Source organism: Barbus barbus (assembly GCF_936440315.1).
Source record: "Barbus barbus genome assembly, chromosome: 19".
NCBI classification, from domain to species: Eukaryota; Metazoa; Chordata; class Actinopteri; order Cypriniformes; family Cyprinidae; genus Barbus; species Barbus barbus.
The window spans coordinates 26194688-26216509 of NC_136747.1; the positions used below are offsets into that span (position 1 = coordinate 26194688).

Sequence of the window (21822 nt, forward strand, 5' to 3'; positions counted from 1 at the left end):
ATCCATACTTATATATATTATACATATGCTTTTGATTTAATATATCATACATCTATCCACATTCCCTTGCATAATTTGCATATAGCACATCTGTACAATACAATATTCTGATTGTTTGAGTATCTGGAGGAGCTGGACACATTCATATCAAACTGTGTTGCTGAACAAAGCTTGAAAGTCCGTGTCATGTTTCTGTGAATAATCTAACAAGGCAAATAATCTCTCTATGTAGCTTATGTATGTATGTGTACTGCATTTCAAGAACTGTTTATCTGATCATTCAGCTGTTCATTTATGATAGCTGGAACATATCTCTTATAGAACATATATTTTTTGCAAAATTTTTATTAAATAATTTTTGTAAAATAATAAATATAAAAATACCAAAAGAAGCACGGGATGTCTGTTTATTCATCTTTAAATATGTGGAGGACCTGGACACACTTCATATGAAGTTTTATTGATGAACAAGGCCTGAATGTCAATGTCATGTTACTTGTTATAATCTATCAAAGCAAGCATCTCTATTCAGCAAATGTATGTGTCTCCTACTGCATACTGTATGGAGAACTGCCAATCATTTCAGTCAAATATTAACAACTGATGATAAGTGGAACAACACATCTTTAGAAAATTAAATGACAATTATAAATTATAACAATGTGTTGTGACTTTTACAATAACAAAATCTAATTGTACCCTTTAAATTTGATAAATCTAAAAGGTGTCTTAGGTAGTTTAAAATCGATAGTAATTAAATGAGAATTTATAAGGTTAAATAAGGTTAAATAAGGTAAGGTGTAGAGGTTTTTTATTACAATCAGCCTAATTTAATCAACCAATGCAAGTGTTTTACAGGCTGTTGTGATGAGAGATCAGCTCAGTACTTTAGACATTAAATATATTAGATTTAAGTTGTGCCATTTTAGCCTAGACATCCTTTCAAGAAATAAGAAAACGTGTATTAGTAAAACGAAAGGCAACATTATTTTATTTAGATCCCAAAAACGGCTGTAAATTTCTTTGACATAACGTTACTTCCGGGTTTCCCGGGGAAACACAAAAGGGACGTATATGATAGGGCGTGGTTTCTGACATAACGCTGTGACGTGGGCGTGACTGTATTGGTATGGGCGTGGCTTGTGACGTCACACTTGGATGTGGGCGGGGTTGGATGTCCACCGCAGGATGCAGCGAGCCCTACTTGGAGGAGACTGGTTCACTTATTTTAAGTAAATCCTGAATACGGTTTTTCTAAAAGGGCTTGTTTCTCAGGCCAAAGCAAGAATGCGTCCCTTGCTGCTTTTGCTGCTTGGAGCTCATCTGGTTTATGCTGGTGAGTAGATTATTTCAATATTAGCCTATTATTTGTTATGATTGCTTTCTAAGAGTTATTCTGTTACTGAAACAGACAAGAACAGCCCACTTGAGTCAAAGATTTGTGTTAATAACACTTTTTTAGAGACGCGTAGCTTATTTGGACATGTTTAATGTTTTAATATCCTAAAGATCATACTTTAAATATTATAGTTATATATAAATATTATAGTTATATATAATATATGTATTATATAGTATATTGTTTTTGTGCTATTTTTTATATTGTCCATCTGTATATTTGTACATTATTATTATTTTTTTTTTTTATTATTATTATCTGTGTCATTCTGTCACTAAATCAAATTCCTCTTATATGCAAACATACCTGGCAATAAATCTGATTCTGCTTCTAAACCTATTCTTCTTCATGTTTGTCTGCGACGTTATATTTTGATTAGTATTCTTTTCACAAAACTGATTTAGCCATACTACTACTACTACTAGCCTACTAACAATACTAATAGCTTAATAATAAACAATGTTAAATAATAATAAGTATGCTAAGAAACAGGAGGATAGGAATTGCACGTATTCCAAAACATGCGTGTATAATAAAATTAATAATAGCTAACAAATATATTTATCTTATTGTTTTGAGTTTGAAAATTTAAAACCTATTCTAGAGCGAAACTATAGAATACCGAGAATTTTCTGCCCGGATACCGATGACCCGCTACACTTCAGTCTGCTGTTAATTACCAATAAACCTTATAGCTTTGTAATTGTCCTGCCATGTATTGTGGAAAATTACCATTACAGCAGAATAAAAAAATAACAGGAATTTTGTTTCCGTTTCTTCACAAGACCCCACGAACAACTGGAAAGAAAAGATGTTTGTCGTGTGATTAAAGGAGATTTTGACGGCAGTGTTTTGGCAACTAGATATAATGCCACAAAACATTTATCTTTTATTCCTTTAGCAGACTCTTTTATCAAAGCGACTTACAGTTGAGGAATATAACACGAGATTTACTGTAAGATGCAATAAACACGAGAAGTGTCTGTTATACAAGGTTACAGTCACACTGAAAAAAATATGCTAAATTAAAGTAAGCGGTTGCAAACAATTTATTTTAGCTACATTAAAAAAAACATGTTTAAAGTTAGTCAACTAAATTTGTTTACTTCAATGTAAAAAAAAAAATTAAATGAATCATTTTTTTTCAGTGCATTGTTCAAAATAGTAAAAGCTAGGACTTGAAGAGATAAAGAAGACAACCCCGGGACAACAGACATATAAAACAGATCAATCACATCAATCTCTGAAATCTGATCCTGTTTGAGAGAGAAAGTGTGTTTATGTGTTGAAAGCAGAATAGACAGCAGGATAAACACCATTTTTTACTTCATATTTCACACTAATCCTGCATCATAAAATACCAGAAAATTACTGCATTTCATTCCTTTCACATTGAATCTGCTGTACTAATGAATAATAATAATAATACATTCCTGTTAAATAGGTTAATCAAATACAAATCATTATTGTAGCATTTTTCTTTCTTTGTTCTATTTTTGGACAGATTTCCAGTAATATATTCAGTAATAGATTTGTTCTTCTTATATTTATCTTTATCTGAAGTGAGATCTTGAAATCTCAGCTGTATATATCAAATCAAACATAGTTTACTGTGTCTAGATATCTGTCTTTTATCTGTCGTCGTGTTTATTTTTAAGTAACTTGAATCAAAATGACTTCTGTGTTTTAGCACACTTGTCTAGTTTGTGAGTAAATATTGTTTTAATAAAAAAACCAGCACGTCTTGCTATATTTTTTGTATAAAAGCTGACAAGGTCTCAAATGTGAGATTAGGCAGATTAGGAAGATCTGGAATATGAACATAATTACAGAGATAATAAACAACTAAAGCTACAGTCCTTTTGTATATCAGGGTGTCCTTTTTTAAATTTAAATACTGTATTATAAGTAAATGTTTTCACCTGTTATGGTGTAAATTATAATATAGCCTAATTGTGAATTTTGAACAGGCTTTATGTGGAGATGATTAATTTGAGATCATGAGCTTCTCTCTGTTTGTGTCTCGGTCCTCAGGAACACACTCTCTGAGATACGTCTACACCGCTGTGTCTGGCATCAGTGACTTCCCAGAGTTCACAGCGGTTGGTCTGGTTGATGATGAGCAGTTTACGTACTTTGACAGCAACATAATGAAAACTGTGCCGAAGACAGAGTGGATCAGACACAATGTTGGAGCAGATTATTGGAACAGAGAGACTCAGATTCAGATTGGCACACATCAGCTCTTCATAGCCGGCGTCCAGATCCTAAAGCAACGCTTCAACCAGTCAGCAGGTAAGTTGATAAGAAACGTTACACACAGACAAAGCCATCAGTTTTAGCTGCCAGTGAAATATCTCTTCACACAGCGGTAGCACAAACCTCCAGGGGGTAGTGGGGGGGTCCTAGTTTTGATTATTTTACATACTAATGATACAGTATTAGGAGTACAGCTACCATTTACATAGCATTTACAATATCTTTTAGTTTTATTTTATTTAGGCAGTATTAAAGATGTGTTTGTTAAATAAACACTAATATCCACTAAAGACAGATATGTTTACTTTTGTCTTTTTTATTGTACAGTAAGGTAGTGATATTTTTAATGTTTCATATTGGGACACTTTTACAATTCATTCATATTTATGACTCAAACATTGTATGTCTCAGTTTTGGCAAAAAGGTGTTAAAACAGCAGAACACACACACACACACACACACACACACACAGACACGCACGCACGCACGCACGCACACACACACACACACACACACGTTGGGTTTCCATGTTTTATGGGGACATCCCATAGGCGTAATGGTTTTTATACTGTACAATCTGTATGTGCTATTGCCCTACACCAACCCTACACCTAAACTTAGCCCTCACAGGAAACATGCTGCATTTTTAGATTTTCAAAAAACTTTATGCTGTATGATTTATAAGCTTGTTTCCTCATGGGGACCAAAAAATGTCCCCACAAGATTAAGATTTACTGGTATTACTATCCTTGTGGGGACATTTGGTCCCCAGGACGTGATGAATACCAGGTGCACACACACACACACACACACACACTCACACTCACACACACATACACACACACACACACACACACACACACACACACACACTCACACTCACACACACTATGTAACACAGTTTCTGCCGAGGGGTCGTTCTTCCTGATGTTGTTCTTTAACAATCAGTCAGTAACTTCAAGCTTCAATCAGTCAAGCCTTAAACACACACAACACAGAAACAGTTCATGGTTCAGTTTGATTGGACGTGATGAAAATCACATGACATCCGCTGCAGCGAATCAGACGACAGCAGCTGCTAATGATTCATTCAGTGAGTGATTCAATCAAACTGATTCATAAGAGTCGTTCATTCTTGAGTCAAACTACACTGATTGTGCCGTCTGTTTGCTGTCTTGTTCATCTAATGAAGACATCACAATATAAATCATGTTTTCTGTTACCCAGAACACCCTAGCAACCATACAGAGTACCCTAGCAACCACACAGAGTACCCTAGCAACCATACAGAGTACCCTAGCAACCACACAGCAATCTGTCTGAATTACATCACTTTCACATTTTGAGTGTTTAAAAGCAATTCAAATTTAAAACTACTTCAAACTTCAGGCTTTTTAAACTGTTTTCTCAAGCAACAGAAAGCTTGTCTTGACAATCTTCTTAATCTAGTTCTTCTTTTGAAAGAAATGAACTGGTTCTGCTTCAGAAACAGAGGAGAAAAAGTGAAATGTGTGAACAGAGATGCTTTAGATGAGATGAAAATAATAGAAATTAAATTGTATTAATTTCAAAGGGAAAATATTGATTATAATTATTGCATAAATATTCATTAGTACCATGAAATTTTCTAAAAATACAAAAATAAAAAATATTATTGAACAAAAATGTATTACACTGATTTTACTGAAAAAAAAGCTGACCTGCTGAACTTTAGTGACATTTAAATGCTGTTTTAATCCTGCAGGAATACAGTTGTGATATAAAAGGAAATAAAGCACATGCTTTTCATTTAAGACCTAACAACTACACAGTACCACCCTAGCAACCACTCATAACACCCTAGCAACCACCCAGAACACCCTAGCAACTGCCTAGCAACCACCCAGAACACCCCAGCAACCACATAGTAATCTGTGTCTGAAAATCAGTTTTTTACTCACATGTGACATAGATCAGATGTTGCACACGACTAAACACAAAAATCCGCACAAGATCCGATTCTTTCGCATCCATTCTGTCGCTTTCAAATGTGGTTTTAAATCGGATACATATCCGATATCTGGACGTCTAACCTGCGTCTGAACACACAAATCTGATTCCCATTGGAATAGCTCACATTGATTTTTACTTTCATCTTTTACTGAATAACCTCGAGCTGTCAAATATTTAGATTTTGTGAACTCATCATACGCATGTGCACAAGATTGATGTTTATATGCAGACAAATTTGTCTGTTCACTTTCCCTGGATGCTTGTATATATTAGTACAAACCAGTTCCTTTAGCCAATCATAATTGCTCTCATCTTTATGTCGATGTTTGGTTTTGTGTTGAAAATGAAGACTGGAAAACATTCTGCTTCATTATCAAGTCTTTAAGATAGGGCTGCCACTAACAACTATTTTTATTTCGATTAATCTATCGACTAATTTTTCGATTAATCGATTAATCTAAACGATTAATTTCCCACAAAAAAAACCCTCAACAATTTTACTTAGGAATATTTTATTAAACCAAATGAAATCCAAATGTCTATGAAATCCTTTTTTAAAGCAAAAGTGACGTGCAACATAGAGTGCAAGAAGCAAGTGTCCATCTCAGTCCAAATCACTGAAATCAGTTCAGTATTATAGTGTGAGAACGACAACACATCCACCTGTTCTAGTCTAATAATATTAACATTATCATCAAAAAACACTTCTTAAAGGAGTATTTACCAGAAATATTATTTACCAGAACTTATTTATGTGAAAAATGTAAATGTGCAGTATTTCTGAAAAAAAAAAACTTTTTTTTATATAAAATCAATTAATTGGAGATGCTTTTTATTATTAACATTTAATGTAACCATTAAAATGGAATCCAGAAAATAATGGAAAACAGAATTTGGTACAGATAAAACTGAAAAACTTAATTAATTAGACAGGCTTTTTGATTAATACAATTTTAAAAACTGAATTTGGAAATACAATGGATTTCATAGGGCCCTTTAATTATATTTTTATTATATTTTTTTGTAGTAATAAAAATAGATTAATGTGAACAATAGCTTTTAAAATGACTTAAAATACATATATAATAACAATGATGCAATAATAATTAGTTCAAATAAAGTATCAAAAGCAAGAAATCATATGTATTACGCATAACAACAAACGACGGCCAGATGATTGTTTTTACACATTACTGTGATCTAATCCCTGTTTAATATTGACCAAGCACCATTTAATTCAAATGTACACTTAATCTTTCATATTTGGCCATTTCTTTAGGACAGAAATGCAATAGCCGCTGAAATTACATGAATATGTGGACATCAAACCGTTTAAACTCAGAGTGAGGGTTCAGCTTTTATTTTGAAATCGCGATGTATTTTCTTGCAGGGCTCCAAACTGCGACTAAAATGCGTTGCGACCAAAAATATTAATTTGCGAGTGAAGTTTTTGCTGAGGTCGCCACTGGCGACTATATATAATTTGCATGAAAGGACTTTTTCCCGATTGTTTTGCGCTCACATCTTTTGTTATGTTCACGTATTAAACTTACATAAGACGATGCGCATCAAAGTTTTACTGAAAAGAGTTTCAAACAGTCCTCGTCTCTGCCGCACACAGTCTGCTGAACGCAGTGAGAGAGACCTGAAAGGGCCTGTTTACACCTGGTTCATGCATTTTCTCTGATCGGATATCTATATGATTTGTTAAAACGTTTCCCCATTTACACTTGGCCACATAAATGTGTCTTCGCAAAACGGATATAAATCCGTTCAATTCCCGCTTCATATGCAAATATAACGGAGTTCACGTCAATGAAAGCAATGGATAATTTTATTAATTATCAGCTAATTTCAATATCAGAGAGCGCGCGGCATCAGCACTGGAAAGGCTAGTCTCGCTACTCGCTACTGGCGACTTACTTTCAGGTTCATTCAGTTTGCGCGTCGCTTGCTGAAGAAATACTCCGCTACTCATCCGCGGTGATGCTTGTTGCATTGCGCTGTCATATCTGACTATAACATGCCATATAGGCTATAAAACGATCTCACACGTCTATTACTTTAATATTATGGGAGGAGTAAAATTACCATATGTGGTTTCAACAACCAGATGCATTTACACTTGTCCGGTTTCGCCCAGACCACCTCCTGAAGTGGTTCGAGCGATTGGATTTATATCCGTCTCGAATGCGTTTCGGACGGCATTTACACCTGGTCTTTTCAGGATCAGGAAAAAATGCGATCAGGAAAAAATGCATGAAGTGACCAGGTGTAAACAGCCCCAAAGTGCAAGTGCAGAAAAGCCGTGTCTATTTCGTGCACAACTTGAACAAACTTCAACAGGTAAAGCTGTCAGCTCTGTGGATACTTATCGAGATCTTCGTCTATATGCTGTGTTCTGTTAATGCATGGACTTCCTGTTATTTGAAGCGCACTTGCCATCCAGTAATCGCAAAAAGCTTTGTGCTGTCTTACTTTTTAATAAACAAAGCATCAGCTTTAAAATGCTACGAAATTGAAATGATGCGGTTTGGGTGCTCTTTAATGCGGACCACAAGCGCACACTGTCGGTAATATAAACAGCAGTACCCCGCGTCCACACGGTCCGTGTATGCGTCCGGATCGCGCGAGCGGAGAGTATCGCACTTAATGCTCAGGCGCGATCTCTTTAGCACCTCAGTTAAAGCAGCAAGTGAACCCATTATATATTTCGATTTACTACTATAGTATGAAATGAACATGATCAAAAGGTAGGCAATAAGAAAGCCTATAGTACAACTTACTGAAATGTTTTATGTAAAAACTCATTCAGTGTTTCAAACTGAGGAAATGTATAAAGCTTGTAAACATTGCATTGTAATACATTTACCTCAGAATAACCACTCAGTGTCCATAAACTCATCAGTCAGCTAGAAAAATAACTAAGAGGAGCGTTTTGCTATATTTATGCGCTGTTGCATATTCATATTTTTACTTATTCTGTTGTACATGATTCAACTCCTCCTATAAAATTGCATTTTACTAATGAAGAAAAACAGACTGAATGTGTGAAAGACGTGACAACATTTATAGGATGCACTGCACTCAGTTGCCAAGTGATGCTTATGGTCCATGATATTGGTACAGATTCTGTGTAACGAACAATTCTTTGTGACTGTATATTTCAAGTTGTAAAAGACATTTAATTCACATTAGCATCAAGCAGTATATGCGAGGCAAGCCACACCCATGGGGGTTTAAAGTCTGGGTGAGAGCTGGAATCTCTGGCATGATGCTTGACTTTGATGTTTACCAAGGGAGCAACAATGGAGTACGAGTCAAATCTGAACTTGGATTGTCAGGTGATGTTGTAATGAAGCTTGCCTCCACACTTCCAAAGGGCCAAAACTACAAGATCTACGCAGACAACTACTTCACCTCTGTTCCACTGGTAGTGAAGCTCCTTGAGCAAGGAATCCATTATGTGGGAACAGCCAGGCAGGTCCGCCTACCCAACTGCAATCTTGAAGATGAGAAAAGCTTGAAGAAGAAGGGCAGAGGAAGCTTTGACCACAGAGTGGAGGGGAAACAGAACATTTGTGCTGTCAAATGGTACGACAACAGGGCAGTCACACTTGTGTCATCCTTCGCTGGACCAGAACCTGTGCAGGAGATTCAACGCTGGGACAAAGCCACCAAAACCTACATTGACGTTGAAAGGCCTTACATTGTGGGTACCTACAACAAATTCATGGGAGGTGTGGATTTGTTGGACTCATTTACAGCAAAATACAAGTATGCCCTGAAATCCCGGCGATGGTACATGTACATCTTCTGGCACACCATCACCCTCGCTGTCGTCAACGCCTGGCTCCTCTACAGGCGGCACTGCCAAGCTCTCAGGATGCCAAAGAAGGAGATACTGAACATGAGAAAGTTCCAGGCACAGCTAGCATCCTCTCTCATCCTGGTAATTATCTATTTCTGCTATTTGCCTTGTTTGTGATATATTAGACTAGTATCTTCATGTGCGTTTGAGATGTATATGAATTGATATATTTATTATTTTTTTTCTAATCAGGTGGACACAACACTCAAAACTACAAAGAGAGGACGACCATCTTCAGGCAATGGAAGCCCAGTCGCAGCAGGGAGCCCTTTGAATGCTGGAAAGAGACCATCCTTAGGTGATGGGAGTCCAAACGGTCCCTCTTCCAAAAAATCATGTGCACACCCCCCTCTGGATGTGCGCACGGACCTCACTGGACATTTTCCACTGAAGACAAAGAGAGGACGCTGCAGAAATTGCAGTAAAGGGTATACTAATACCCAGTGCAGCAAGTGTGATGTCCGCCTCTGTTTTTCAGAGGACAAGAACTGCTTCTGGGACTATCACTGTAAATAATGTAAATAAATGTCAAAGTTCTTGTTGTTGGAATAAATGACTCTTCATAACAACATGACTGAGATTATTATTCATGTTATATACTGGTTTGGGAAAAGCAAAAGCCTGCAAATGAATCCTTAGTTCTGTATTGTTGCTCAGACAGTGAGTGAAAATACAGGATATTCTGCTCCCCATTAAGCCTAATGTTGCAATATTACAACATTTCTGTAAAAACTTACTAAAACATAAAATTTTTGAAAACACTCAATTTTCAGCCCCAAAGGCCTCCTACAACAACATCTGAATGGTTGAAAAATTTTGTTTGTGTGTTTTTCTATATTTGGGTTTTACAGGGTTAAGTGAACCTTAGTCCCCCGGTCGACCTGATCATCTACAAGATGGATTAAAATGCTGATAAAGCCTAGAAAAGATAAGACATAAACGCATGACAAAATGATTGAAATGTTAAAATAGGGGGGAAAAATAAAATGATAATAATAAAATAAACCACTTTTATTCTGTGGCACCTAAAAAAATAATTTGGCGCCTAAGTTTTTCTTTTATAGGAGCCAATGGCTCCTTACTCGATTTTTTTGTCTGGAGCCCTGTCTTGTGTTTGTGTAATTTATAAATGATTTACCTACAAATCTGATGAAATAGCGCGCGTTGCGTTCACAGATGAACTTTATAATAAACACAAACTCACAACAACATGCAGAGATGAGTATGAGACGCTCCACTTGTAAATAATTAAAGCGCATATACTGTTAGAACTGCATCCCATATAATTTGCGTTTGTGAATTCACAATTATGCTTAATTATGATTTTTAAATGGGTTTAATATATCATGCAGCCTTGGAAAATAGTCTAAAAATGTGTTTTATGGATTCTCGTCCGTGAAATGCGGCACTTCCGGTGTTTTGCCGGTTAGTCGTCGCGAGCGAAATAAAGTCGATGATTTATAAAAATCGATAAAAATCGACGAATTGCGACAGCCCTACTTTAAGACTGTTTTAGAGAAAGTGAGGAATGGTGAGTGTGATATAATGATCTGTGTTGTTTCTCTCAGGTGTTCACATACTCCAGGAGTTGTACGGCTGTGAGCTGGATGATGATGGCACCAAACGAGGATACATACAGGATGGTTATGATGGAGAGGACTTCATCAGTCTGGATAAGAGTACCCTCACCTGGACTGCTGCTAATCCTCGAGCTGTGATTACCAAACTCAAACGGGATGCTAATAGAGCTTTTGCAGAACAAGATAAAGCATATCTGGAGAATATATGCATTGAGTGGCTGCAGAAGTATGTGAGATATGGCAAGGACACTCTGGAGAGAAAAGGTAATTATATCAGTTTCTGGGTCACTGCAGACCACTGCATAGTGAGTGCTTATCATAACTGCATTCACATTTTTAACAAGAAACAGAGCCCTTATATGCATCACAAAACAACATTCATCTGCTTAAAAACCAGAACAGAATGTAAATGCCATACAGGAGATATTTATGATATAAACCTGCATATTTCACATGTTGGGCATCACTGGAGAATCTGTACCAGATATAGTTTAAGAAGTGTGCTGCCAGAAAACAGATAATACAGAATGAAGTAAGTTAGGGTAAGAAAATGTCGATACACGTGAATATCGCGATATATTGTTTGGCGATACTGTATCGATTCTCCAAAATGGAATATCGATATTTAAAAAAAAAATTATAGAAGATTCATGGCAGTTGTTTCGTTTTGAGTTCATATCCCGACTTTGCACTAAACCTACCTTAAAAAAAATAAATGCTATTCATGTTGTTCAAGCAACAACAAAGCTTTTTCGTGATTATTGGGATCAATACCCGACGCGTTGACCTGGGCCAGTGAACTTCAAAAGACACTGGTCCGGAGGGCCAGTGGCAAATTTCCCTTATTGTCTACCCCTGGTTCTGTTCACGTGAGAATCTTGAAAAAATACAGCAAGACATCCAAAGCCAACATAATTCAGTTTATCAGCACTATGAACCAATATTACGTAACCACGCTACTTCTCCAGACATTGTCAATCGTATGGACGCTTGTGCTGCACTGACTGCTGAGATCAGTGATCTTGTGAGTAAACGGCTGGAAACAATAGATGCAGATTACAACGAAGAGCTTGTGAAGGAAAGGGTGAGACAAGTGCTGAATAAGGATGAGTATGGATCCATCTTTGGATGCACAATAACAAACACAGTCATTTCAGAGTCATCGCAGGGATCAGGTAATCAGTCAAAGACCTTGTGGCGAGGGGGGCGTGGTTCAGCGGAGTCTGCAGCGGGAGAGAGCATTGGTAGACGAGCGGGGAGAAAGTGGGTCAAGTGCAAAATGATGAACACCTGTGTTTTATTGCAGTGATTGGCGTGGAGAGACTGCTTAAGAAGCCGGGGAGAGATGTACAGGGAGAGAGAGAGACGGAGACTTGTGTGTGTGTGACTGTCAGGAGCTGAAAGAAAAGCTGGAGAAACTACGTACTGACAAAAGCTGCGCTTTTGCTGATCTGTGCCGTTGGGCAAACTTTATTTTGTGTTTGATTTATTGAATAAAAGCCACACGAGTCTCCGACAGCCAACCTTGTCCTCTTCCTTCCTCAACCCCGAACTGAGCTGTATTACACTGGTGCCGAAACCCGGGAAGGAAGAAGGAAGGCTGTTGCCATCATGTCATCCATTCGCTCGCGGGCCTCCACCAGGAGCACCATCAAGCGCTGCTGGACATGAGGGAGGACCAGGAACGTCGCTTCCAGACCCACCGACCCACCCACATGCCGCTGAACAGGATGGGTCCGCAGGATGATCCGGAGGCGTTCATCGACCTCTTCGAGAGAACCGCTGAGGCATGTGGGTGGCCTCAGGCGAACTGGACTGTGCGCCTCATTCCGATGCTGTTGGGGGAGGCCCAGTTGCCGGTTCAGAACCTCCTGGTCTACGACGACCTCAAGAGAGCCATCCTCCAGCGGGTCGGCTTGAACCCCGAACAACATCGTCAGCGCTTCCGATCGCTGAAGCTGGGGGACAGCAGCCGGCCCTTTGTGATGGCTCAACAGCTCCGGGACGCCTGCCGCAGATGGCTGTTGGCCGGGGGAAACGATGTCGACCAGATAGTGGATCAGGTGGTGCTGGAGCAGTTCATCGCGCGGCTGCCGAGGAAGACCTCGGCATCGTTGGACCTGGCCATTCAACTGGCGGAGGACCAGATGGTGGCGTGCCACGGGGTTGGCGAGGCTCTACCAGCTGTCTCTCTCTCTCTCCCCTCTCCTTCCTCTCCCAAACCTGTCCCTCTCCCTAGGTCGCGGCTGAATCCCCCTCCTTGAGCCCCACCCCGCTGGAGGGGTGGGCCAGCACCGGAGTCTGGAAGCCTGAGGGTCTCGCCCAGGGGGGCGGGGCCTACGGGACAGAGTGGCGTTCCCGATTCTGCTCCCTCCTTCTCTCCACGCCAATCCCTTGACCCACTTCCCGCCACTAGGGCGGCGGGGAAGTCTGGGCCGGCCTGTTGGCATTGCGGGGACCCAGGACATTTTATCGATCGGTGCCCGGTGATGGAGGTCGGGGCACTGATCCGGGTTCCGGACTGCCCGCAGGCCGTCCCTGATCAAGCTGGCCGGTACCAAATACCTGTGAGTATTAAGGGGGGTACGTATTGGGCTCTGGTGGACTCGGGGTGTAACCAAACCTCGATCCATCAAAGCCTAATTCAACCAGCGGCATTGGATAAGAGCTGCATGGTACAGGTGCGGTGCATATACGGGGATGTGGTAAAATACCCAGTAATGCTCTTAGCCATCCAATTTCGGGGGCAAAAGCATAATGTGGAGGTGGCTGTTAATCAGCACCTCAGACATCCGCTGATTTTGGGAACCAATTGGCCAGCGTTTAGTCAACCAGCCAGGGGAACCGAGTGCAATCGAGAGGCTAGTCCTTTCTGAGCGTGATGACTTTCCCCTGGAACAGTCTCGGGATGAGACGCTAAAATATGCGTTTGAGCAGGTCTGTTCCATCGACGGACAGCCTCTCCAGTCAGCCCGACCCCTTTCTTATCCCTATTTTGCTATTTTAAAAGATCGGTTGTATCGAGTGACCCAAGACACTCAAACAAAACAGGATACAACCCAGCTGTTAGTGCCTAAAAGCCGCCGGGGAATGCTTTTCCAGGCGGCTCATTATAATCCCATGGCAGGGCATTTAGGGCAGACAGCTACACTAAACCGTCTAATGACCCGATTCTTTTGGCCGGGCATTCACGAGAACGTGCGTAGGTGGTGCGCGGCTTGTCGTGAGTGTCAGTTAGTGAATTCCCCGGCCTCCCCAAAAGCGCCGTTGCGCCCCCTTCCTCTTGTGCAGGTCCCCTTCGAGAGAATTGGTATGGACCTCATCGGGCCATTGGAACGGTCCGCACGGGGGCATCGCTTTGCATTGGTCCTTGTGGACTATGCAACGCGATACCCCGAAGCAGTGGCGCTCCGCAGCATTTCGGCGAAAAGTGTGGCGGAGGCCCTGTTTCGTATAATCTCCCGAGTGGGAATCCCGAAAGAGATTCTCACTGACCAAGGCACGGCGTTTATGTCACGTACGATACGCGAGCTGTACGAGTTATTGGGCATTAAATCGGTTCGCACCAGCATCTTTCACCCACATACGGACGGCCTGGTGGAACGATTTAATCGCACTTTGAAAACCATGATTCGTAAGTTCGTTCGTTCATGAGGACTCAAAAAATTGCCCCAGGAACTGCCTCACCTCCTTTTTGGTCTTGGGTCGTGGACAGGTCGCAATTGCCGTCGTCTTATTAATTTGGGGACGCACCTGTCCATGACCCAAGTGGAATCCCAGATACCTGACCTCCACCCGCCCAACCGCACACTTCTTCGGGTTGGCCGTGAGACCGGCCCTTCTCAGCGATTGTAGAACCGCCTGCAGATGCGCCATATGACGCTGCCAGTCCTGACTATAGATGATGATGTCATCCAGGTAGGCAGCGGCATAGGCAGCATGCGGATGGAGGATTCGGTCCACGAGACGCTGAAAAGTGGCCGGTGCCCCGAACAAACCGAAAGGAAGCGTAACGAATTGGTGCAATCCGAACGGCGTGGTGAAGGCTGTTTTTTCTTTGGATAAGGGCGATAAGGGGATCTGCCAATACCCTTTTGTTAAATCCAGAGTCGAATAAAAACGAGCTGTACCCAGCCGATCAAGAAATTTGTTTTTTGTGTTCAGGTAGCCTGTACGGGCGACTGCGCACTATCACGCCCGGTTCCGTGATAAGGGACATTACGAACCAGAGTCAGTGGTATTACATTAATACAAGAGAAAACCCTGCTGATCACGCCTCTAGAGGGCTTCACACCTCTGACATCCCTTCATCGATCTGGTTATCGGGACCCAAATTTCTGTGGGAACAAGAAATAAATCCAACACCGTACACCTCTGCCAACCTGCTTGTTGGTGACCCTGAAGTTAGATCAGTCCAAACATTCACGACCACGGTCAGTGACAGTACAGACATTCTCAGTCGTTTCAGTCGATTTTCTTCTTGGTCTATGCTTCTAAAGGTTGTTGCTAGGATAAAAAGACTAGGATCAAAACAGAAATACCCCAGTGATCATGTGACTGTTGAGGAGCGTCAGAGGGTTGCTGAAGCAGTGATCAAGCTTGTCCAGCAGGAAGTGTTCTCCAAAGAAATAAGAATGATCGAGAAGGGGAACGCTCTTCCAAGTTCTAGTGCGTTGTACCACGTAGATCCTGTTTTGGACAAAGGTCTTCTTCGTGTTGGAGGAAGACTGAAAAGGTCATCACTCAGTCAAGAACTAAAATACGAACAAATACGAACTGTGCGAAATGTACTTAATGCCACACTTGCTCAGTGCCCAGGCAGGCTGGACAATGCTTCACTTAGAACGCTGTTCTATGAAGCAATGGCTATAGTTAATAGCCGTCCACTAATGGTAGATGGCATTAATGATCCAAATTCAATCGAACCTCTGACCCCAAACCATTTAATACTGATGAAGTCTAATGTTGCACTTCCACCTCCAGGACAATTTGTCAAAGAAGACATGTATGCTACGAAACGATGGCGTAGAGTCCAATACTTGGTCGAGCAGTTTTGGAGTCGTTGGAAGGAGGAGTATCTTCTTAACATTTCAACACGCCAAAAGTGGCATACTCCTCGGTGAAACCTCAGAGTAAATGATGTCATAATCATCAAAGAGGATATGCTCCCAAGAAGTCAATGGCAGTTAGGCAGAGTGGTTGAAACTGTCGAAGAGAGTGATGGATTTGTTGGCGAGTGAAGGTACAAGTAGGAGAACGAAAATTTGTTAGCAAACGTAATCAACCCTCCAAGCCCACAATTATTGAAAGGCCCATCCAGAAATTGGTGGTGCTTCTTGAAGAAGAGTGACTGTTAATAGCTTGGGTGATACCCTCACATCAGACCAAGTAATTATTTCTGAAATGCTTTCTAGTCATACATTTATTCAACTGAAAGGCGGTCATATTAAGGTTCAAAATCATGTTCTGATTCATTTTCAGTTGTTCTTTTGATTTGTCATACCATGGCCCGGTTTCACAGACAGGGCTCAGACTAAGCCAGGATTAGGCCATAGTTCAAATAGGACATTTAAGTAATTTTTTTAGCATGCCTTATAAAAAGCATTACTGGTGTGCATCCTGAGACAAAACAAAGGCACTGACATGTTTTAAGATCAGTCAGTGCAAGTTTCTTTCATTTGAAACAGCTTAGAATTACATTTTAGTCTGGGACTAGTCTTAAGCCTTGTCTGTGAAACCGGGGGATAGATTGGTGGGAGTGTAAGTGACCGCAAAATGGTCATGTCTCTTTAAATTTGTTCTGAGCATGTTACATGCTTACGCACTTAGGGGTGTAAAAACGCAAAGTAGTCAGATCAGCAGAGAGGAGCGAAGATTCATGTTCCTCCATAGTACATGAAGATAATGCGGCGTTTTAATGTGAATGGTGCCTTGATTCTACTTAATTACAACTTAGTACCCTTTGGTAAAGCGGAGTGAGGTATGTGAAGTTGATATACATTACGTTTTGTTGTTTCTTTCATGGTTTTATGAGCTCTGCTTGTTAATTAGTTGTTTCAAACTGTCTATTAATTTCATCGTTATTTTTTCTTCTTTTTCTCCTTAAATGTGTACTTTATTTATTGTATGTTTCTGTTTATGAGTTGTATTTATTGGTTTTGTTGTTTCTTTGTGTAGTTTCACGGTGATAACATACGCAGCGAAGGTTTAATGGCGCTCTTCACGGGCGAAATAAAGAAGCAGCCGTCAGAAACTCTCTGTGTCCCGTTGATGGATGCCAAAGGGCAGCTACACCCTGTATCGTGATACGTATCGTATCGCCAGATTCTTGCCAATACACAGCCCTAGAATGAAGTGAAAATATGTATTCCTCAGCATAATAATATTATTACACATAGTTTGGTATTTGTGAAGGGCTTTTTATTATATAACAACACAACATATAAGCAAACTGAATTTTGTGAAACAATAATCCAAAAGAATTTAAGACTTTATTGCGTATGCACACAGTGGAAAAAAAACTTTCAATCAAACTTTGAAAAATGAGCTTTTTATAATTATCTGATAAAGCTATTAATACAACAGATTATGAGAAGAACTGTATAGTAATTACTTTATTTGAATGTTGTAGGCTTTGTCTAATTTTCTTATTCAATATCTTTTTTAATCATCTTGCCTCTCTCTCAGTCTCTCCTCAGGTGTTTCTGCTGCAGAAGTCTTCCTCGTCTTCAGTCAAGTGTCATGCTACAGGTTTTTACCCCAAAGAAGTAACAATCTCCTGGCTGAAAAACGGACAAGATCATGATGAGGATGTGGATCTTGGTGAACTTCTTCCCAATGAGGACGGGACCTTTCAGAAGACGAGCACCCTCAGAGTTTCTCCTGATGATCTGAAGAAGAACGAGTATGAATGTGTGGTGGAGCACAATCACAGAATCATCAGGAGCATCCTGACAGAGGACAAGATCAGCAGTAACTATGGTGAGAGTTGTTGTCTTGATGAGTAGACTATAAAACTAAAAAAATGTTAATGAAAATCATTTGCTATTGCCAGTATCTGGTTAGACAGTACTGTACTGTCAGAATCTTTAATAACCTGATATTTTCATTTGATCGCATTCTTCAGCTTCTGTTCCCATCGGGATCATTGTTGGTGTTGTTGCTGCTGTCCTCCTGCTGGTGATCATTGCTGTTGCTGGATATAAGGTCTATCAGAAAAAGACAGGTGAGAAAGAGACTCAGACATTACTATAATCACTATTGATTACATTTACGGCCGTGATGTTAGTGGTAAGGAGCGCTTTGCAGCGCGTGAGCAAGCAGAGAGATGAGCGAGGTGAGCTTAAGCTCTTCTTTACCAGTTTTCCAACTCCACGCAACACTGAGACACCTTGGGTGTCTGTTTTAACGGGCCGATTTGGGATCTGCCCCCCGGGAACCTGACCCAATCGGATTCTTCCTGTGGGGCGGAGCCCCGCCCTGCACAGCTGCGTTTTGTGCATACATTATCTTATCAAGTTTTTTTTATCACATGAAGAAGTTATTAAAAGCAGATCTCTATTCGTTATTGTAATCATGCATTGATGAGAACAACAAATTTCATTCACACCAGCTTACTATTAATAAAATCAGCTTTCATCCGAAACCAAACACATGTATCTGACATGCACAAAAATACATATATCATTTGTATTCATTACGCAGTTAATGCATCGATTAAACGATCCTAAATTCTAAATAAACACATCCAGCATGTAAGCTGAACATTAGTTGTCAGGTAAACTTCTGCATCAAAGATTACAACCATATCATAACTTTCAATAACACAACAAGCTCATAAATGTCACAAAACAACCTTAATATATGTTGTAACTATATTGTATATAGTGCTTTTCCTGAGTATATTGTTTCAATAGCAGAAACTTAGTATAATTTTGTCCCTTTAAGATACGTGAGCAAAGGTGTGGCATCTCTTTGTCTGTCAGAGAGCAACAAGAAAAAGGCGCGCTTCTCCCCAAGAGGTCGTGGGAAGGTCACTCTCGTGGGGTTCTGGAGATTTTCTAGGTTGGACGTCGATCGTAAAAACCTTCTTCTTCCTTGAATTATGGCGTTAATGGAAAGGCAAAATCCGGAAGTATGAGTTCTGGGTCTTTTTCAAAATGACAAAGTCTTTTGCCCTGTCCGAATTTATTTATGATAAAACCAGCCAGGCGTTTAAAGTTTATTCAGTAAAGACATCCAGATGTTCTCCTCACATATATTCTGGGTTTTAGAGGTCTCCTGAGACCAGGAGGTTCAGGGCAGGAGGCGGCCAGCCAATCCCATGCTGGAGGGGCTCTGATTTATGCCTGCGTAGGAATGTCTCGAAATTAGGTGTGTGTGTGTTTGACCAGATTCTACAATATATATAGTTCCACAATATTTTTCTTGTAATATAACTAATAAATAAGAAATTGTATAATTAGGTGATATACAGTTGTGGTCAGAATTATTGGAACCCTTGGTAAATATGATCAAAAGAAGACTGTGAAAATTAACCTGCTTTGTTAATCCTTTTGATCTTTTATTTAAAAAAATTCACAAAAAGCTAACCTTTCATTGGATAATAAGAATTTAAAATGGGGGGAAATATCATTATGAAATAAATGTTTTTCTCAAACACACGTTGGACACAATTATTGGCACCCCTAGAAATTCTTAAGAGTAAAATATCTCTGAAGTATATTCCCATTCATATTCACAATTTTGAGCACTCTAGGGTGATTATGAACATGAAATTATCCAGCCATGGCTTCCTGTTTCACAGAAATATAAATAGGAGGGAAAACAAAGCCCAAATTCCCTTAATCATCCATCACAATGAGAAAAAACAAAGAATATATATCTGATGTGCAGCAAAAGATAATTGAGCTTAGTGAAGTGGCTTTAAGAAAAGAGCTAGAGCAGTGAAAATCCCCATTTCCACCATCAGGGCAATAATTAAGAATTTCCAATCAACAGAAAATGTAAAGAAACTGCCTGGAAGAGGACGTGCGTCTATATCGTCCTAATGCACGGTGAGAAGGAGAGTTTGAGTGGCTAAAGACTCTTCAAGGATCACAGCTGGAGAATTGCAGAAAATAGTTGAGTCTCGGGGTCAGAAAACCTTAAAAAAAAATTGTCAAACAGCCCCTACATCACCACATGTTGTTTGGGAGGATTTCAAGAAAAATTCTCCTCGCTCATCCAAAAACAAACTCCAGCATATTCAGTTATCAGACAGGACTGGAACTTCAAATGGTACTGGCTTCTATGGTCAGATGAAACTAAAAAATGAGCTTTTAGCAGCAAACACTCAAGATGGGTTTGGTGAACACAGGGATAAAAAGTACCCCATGTGTACAATGAAATATACTGCTGTATTTGTGATGTTGTGGGCCTATATTTCTGCTGGAGGTCCTGGACATCTTGTTCAGACACATGGCATCATGGACTCTATCAAATACCAACAGATAAAAAATCAATAAGTGACTGACTCTGTTAGAAATCTTATAATGGGCCATGTTTGGATCTTCCAACCGTACAATAATCCAAACACAAACCTCAAAAACAACACAAAAATGGGTCACTGAGCACAAAACCAAGCTTCTGCTGGCCATTCCAGTCCTCTGACCTGAACCCTGTAGAAAATGAGTGAGGTGAACTGAAGAGAAGCACCGTCATGGAGCTGTGAATCTAAAGGATCTGGAGAGATTCTGGATGAAGGAATGGTCTCTGATCTCTTGTCAGGTGTTCTCTAACCTCATCAGGTATTATAAGAGAAGATTTAGAGCTGTTAAACTGACAAATGGAGGTTTCAAAAAGTATTGAATAAAAAGGTGCCAATAATTGTGTCCAACGTGTGTTTGAGAAAAACATTTATTTCATAATGATATTTCCCCCCATTTTAAATTCTTATTATCCAATGAAAGGTTAGCTTTTTGTGATTTTTTTTAAATAAAAGATCAAAAGGATTAACAAAGCAGGTTAATTTTCACAGTCTTCTTTGATCATATTTACCAAGGGTTCCAATAATTCTGACCACAACTGTAACTATAATCATGATGATTATAATTGTTGTAATTTGTTTACTATTCTAGCCTCCGATGATGGTTCAAACAGCTCAGCTCATTCAGATCCAAAAGCATAGAGATGTAAGTGTATTATTATTATTGGATTTGTTATTTGTTATTATATTATTACTATTCATTAGTGCAACTGTTTCAGTCATGTGAAATGAACAAAATGTAATGTTTCAGACATTTTAGGAGACCAGATGCGAGAGATGAAGTAAAAAAACTGATGCTCATCCTGCTGTCCATCTTGCTTACAACACAAACACACACTTTCTCTCTCTCACACACACAGGATAGATTTCAGTGATAGGATTGATCTATATTATGGTTCTACATTAATTATATATAAAAAATAAAGATTATGTTACTTCACACTTTTGTTTTTCATTAATTGAGGCCGGTCTTTGTGAACTTGTGTTGTGGTTTTTCTTTGTTAATTTGTGTTTTTTTTTGTTTTGGCTTCGTTTGTATGGTTTAGTTCATAATGTGCTTTGACGGCCATGTAAGACATCGTATCTAATTGCTGTCCTGAAGCCTTTGTCCTTTGATACTTGAAAGCCTTGGAAAGCTTTTCAAAGTTTTGTTACAACTGGACTGGAGGTGAAGGGGGTAGGTAAGTTATGTCAC

General features: G+C 39.7%; 1 protein-coding gene across 3 annotated transcripts; it reads left to right on the top strand.

Moving 5' to 3' along the window:
• The first annotated feature begins 1190 nt into the window (after positions 1 to 1190).
• Positions 1191 to 21573, top strand: LOC306885686 (BOLA class I histocompatibility antigen, alpha chain BL3-7-like). 3 transcript variants are annotated; one of them, XM_079442376.1, is made up of 9 exons: positions 1191 to 1336; positions 3434 to 3694; positions 11090 to 11365; positions 17789 to 18082; positions 18228 to 18326; positions 19087 to 19165; positions 19375 to 19474; positions 21220 to 21273; positions 21379 to 21573. In XM_079442376.1, exons 1-7 carry the CDS (start codon positions 1288 to 1290, stop codon positions 19472 to 19474), a joined length of 1158 nt encoding a protein of 385 aa, XP_079298502.1. In that variant the 5' UTR covers positions 1191 to 1287; the 3' UTR covers positions 21220 to 21273; positions 21379 to 21573. The 3 variants fall into 3 exon arrangements, with proteins under 3 accessions (XP_079298502.1, XP_079298504.1, XP_079298503.1); XM_079442378.1 differs by having other exon boundaries at positions 1198 to 1336; positions 19049 to 19235; XM_079442377.1 differs by having other exon boundaries at positions 1198 to 1336; positions 19087 to 19235.
• The last annotated feature ends 249 nt before the right edge of the window (positions 21574 to 21822 follow it).

Excerpts from the sequence above, each read along its gene's own strand:
- LOC306885686 (XM_079442376.1), top strand. The coding sequence starts at position 1,288 with ATGCGTCCCTTGCTGCTTTTGCTGCTTGGAGCTCATCTGGTTTATGCT. Across the intron at positions 3,695-11,089 it reads ACGCTTCAACCAGTCAGCAG|GTGTTCACATACTCCAGGAG; the intron begins GTAAGTTGATAA and ends TGTTTCTCTCAG. Across the intron at positions 19,166-19,374 it reads GGGTTCTGGAGATTTTCTAG|AGGTCTCCTGAGACCAGGAG; the intron begins GTTGGACGTCGA and ends TCTGGGTTTTAG.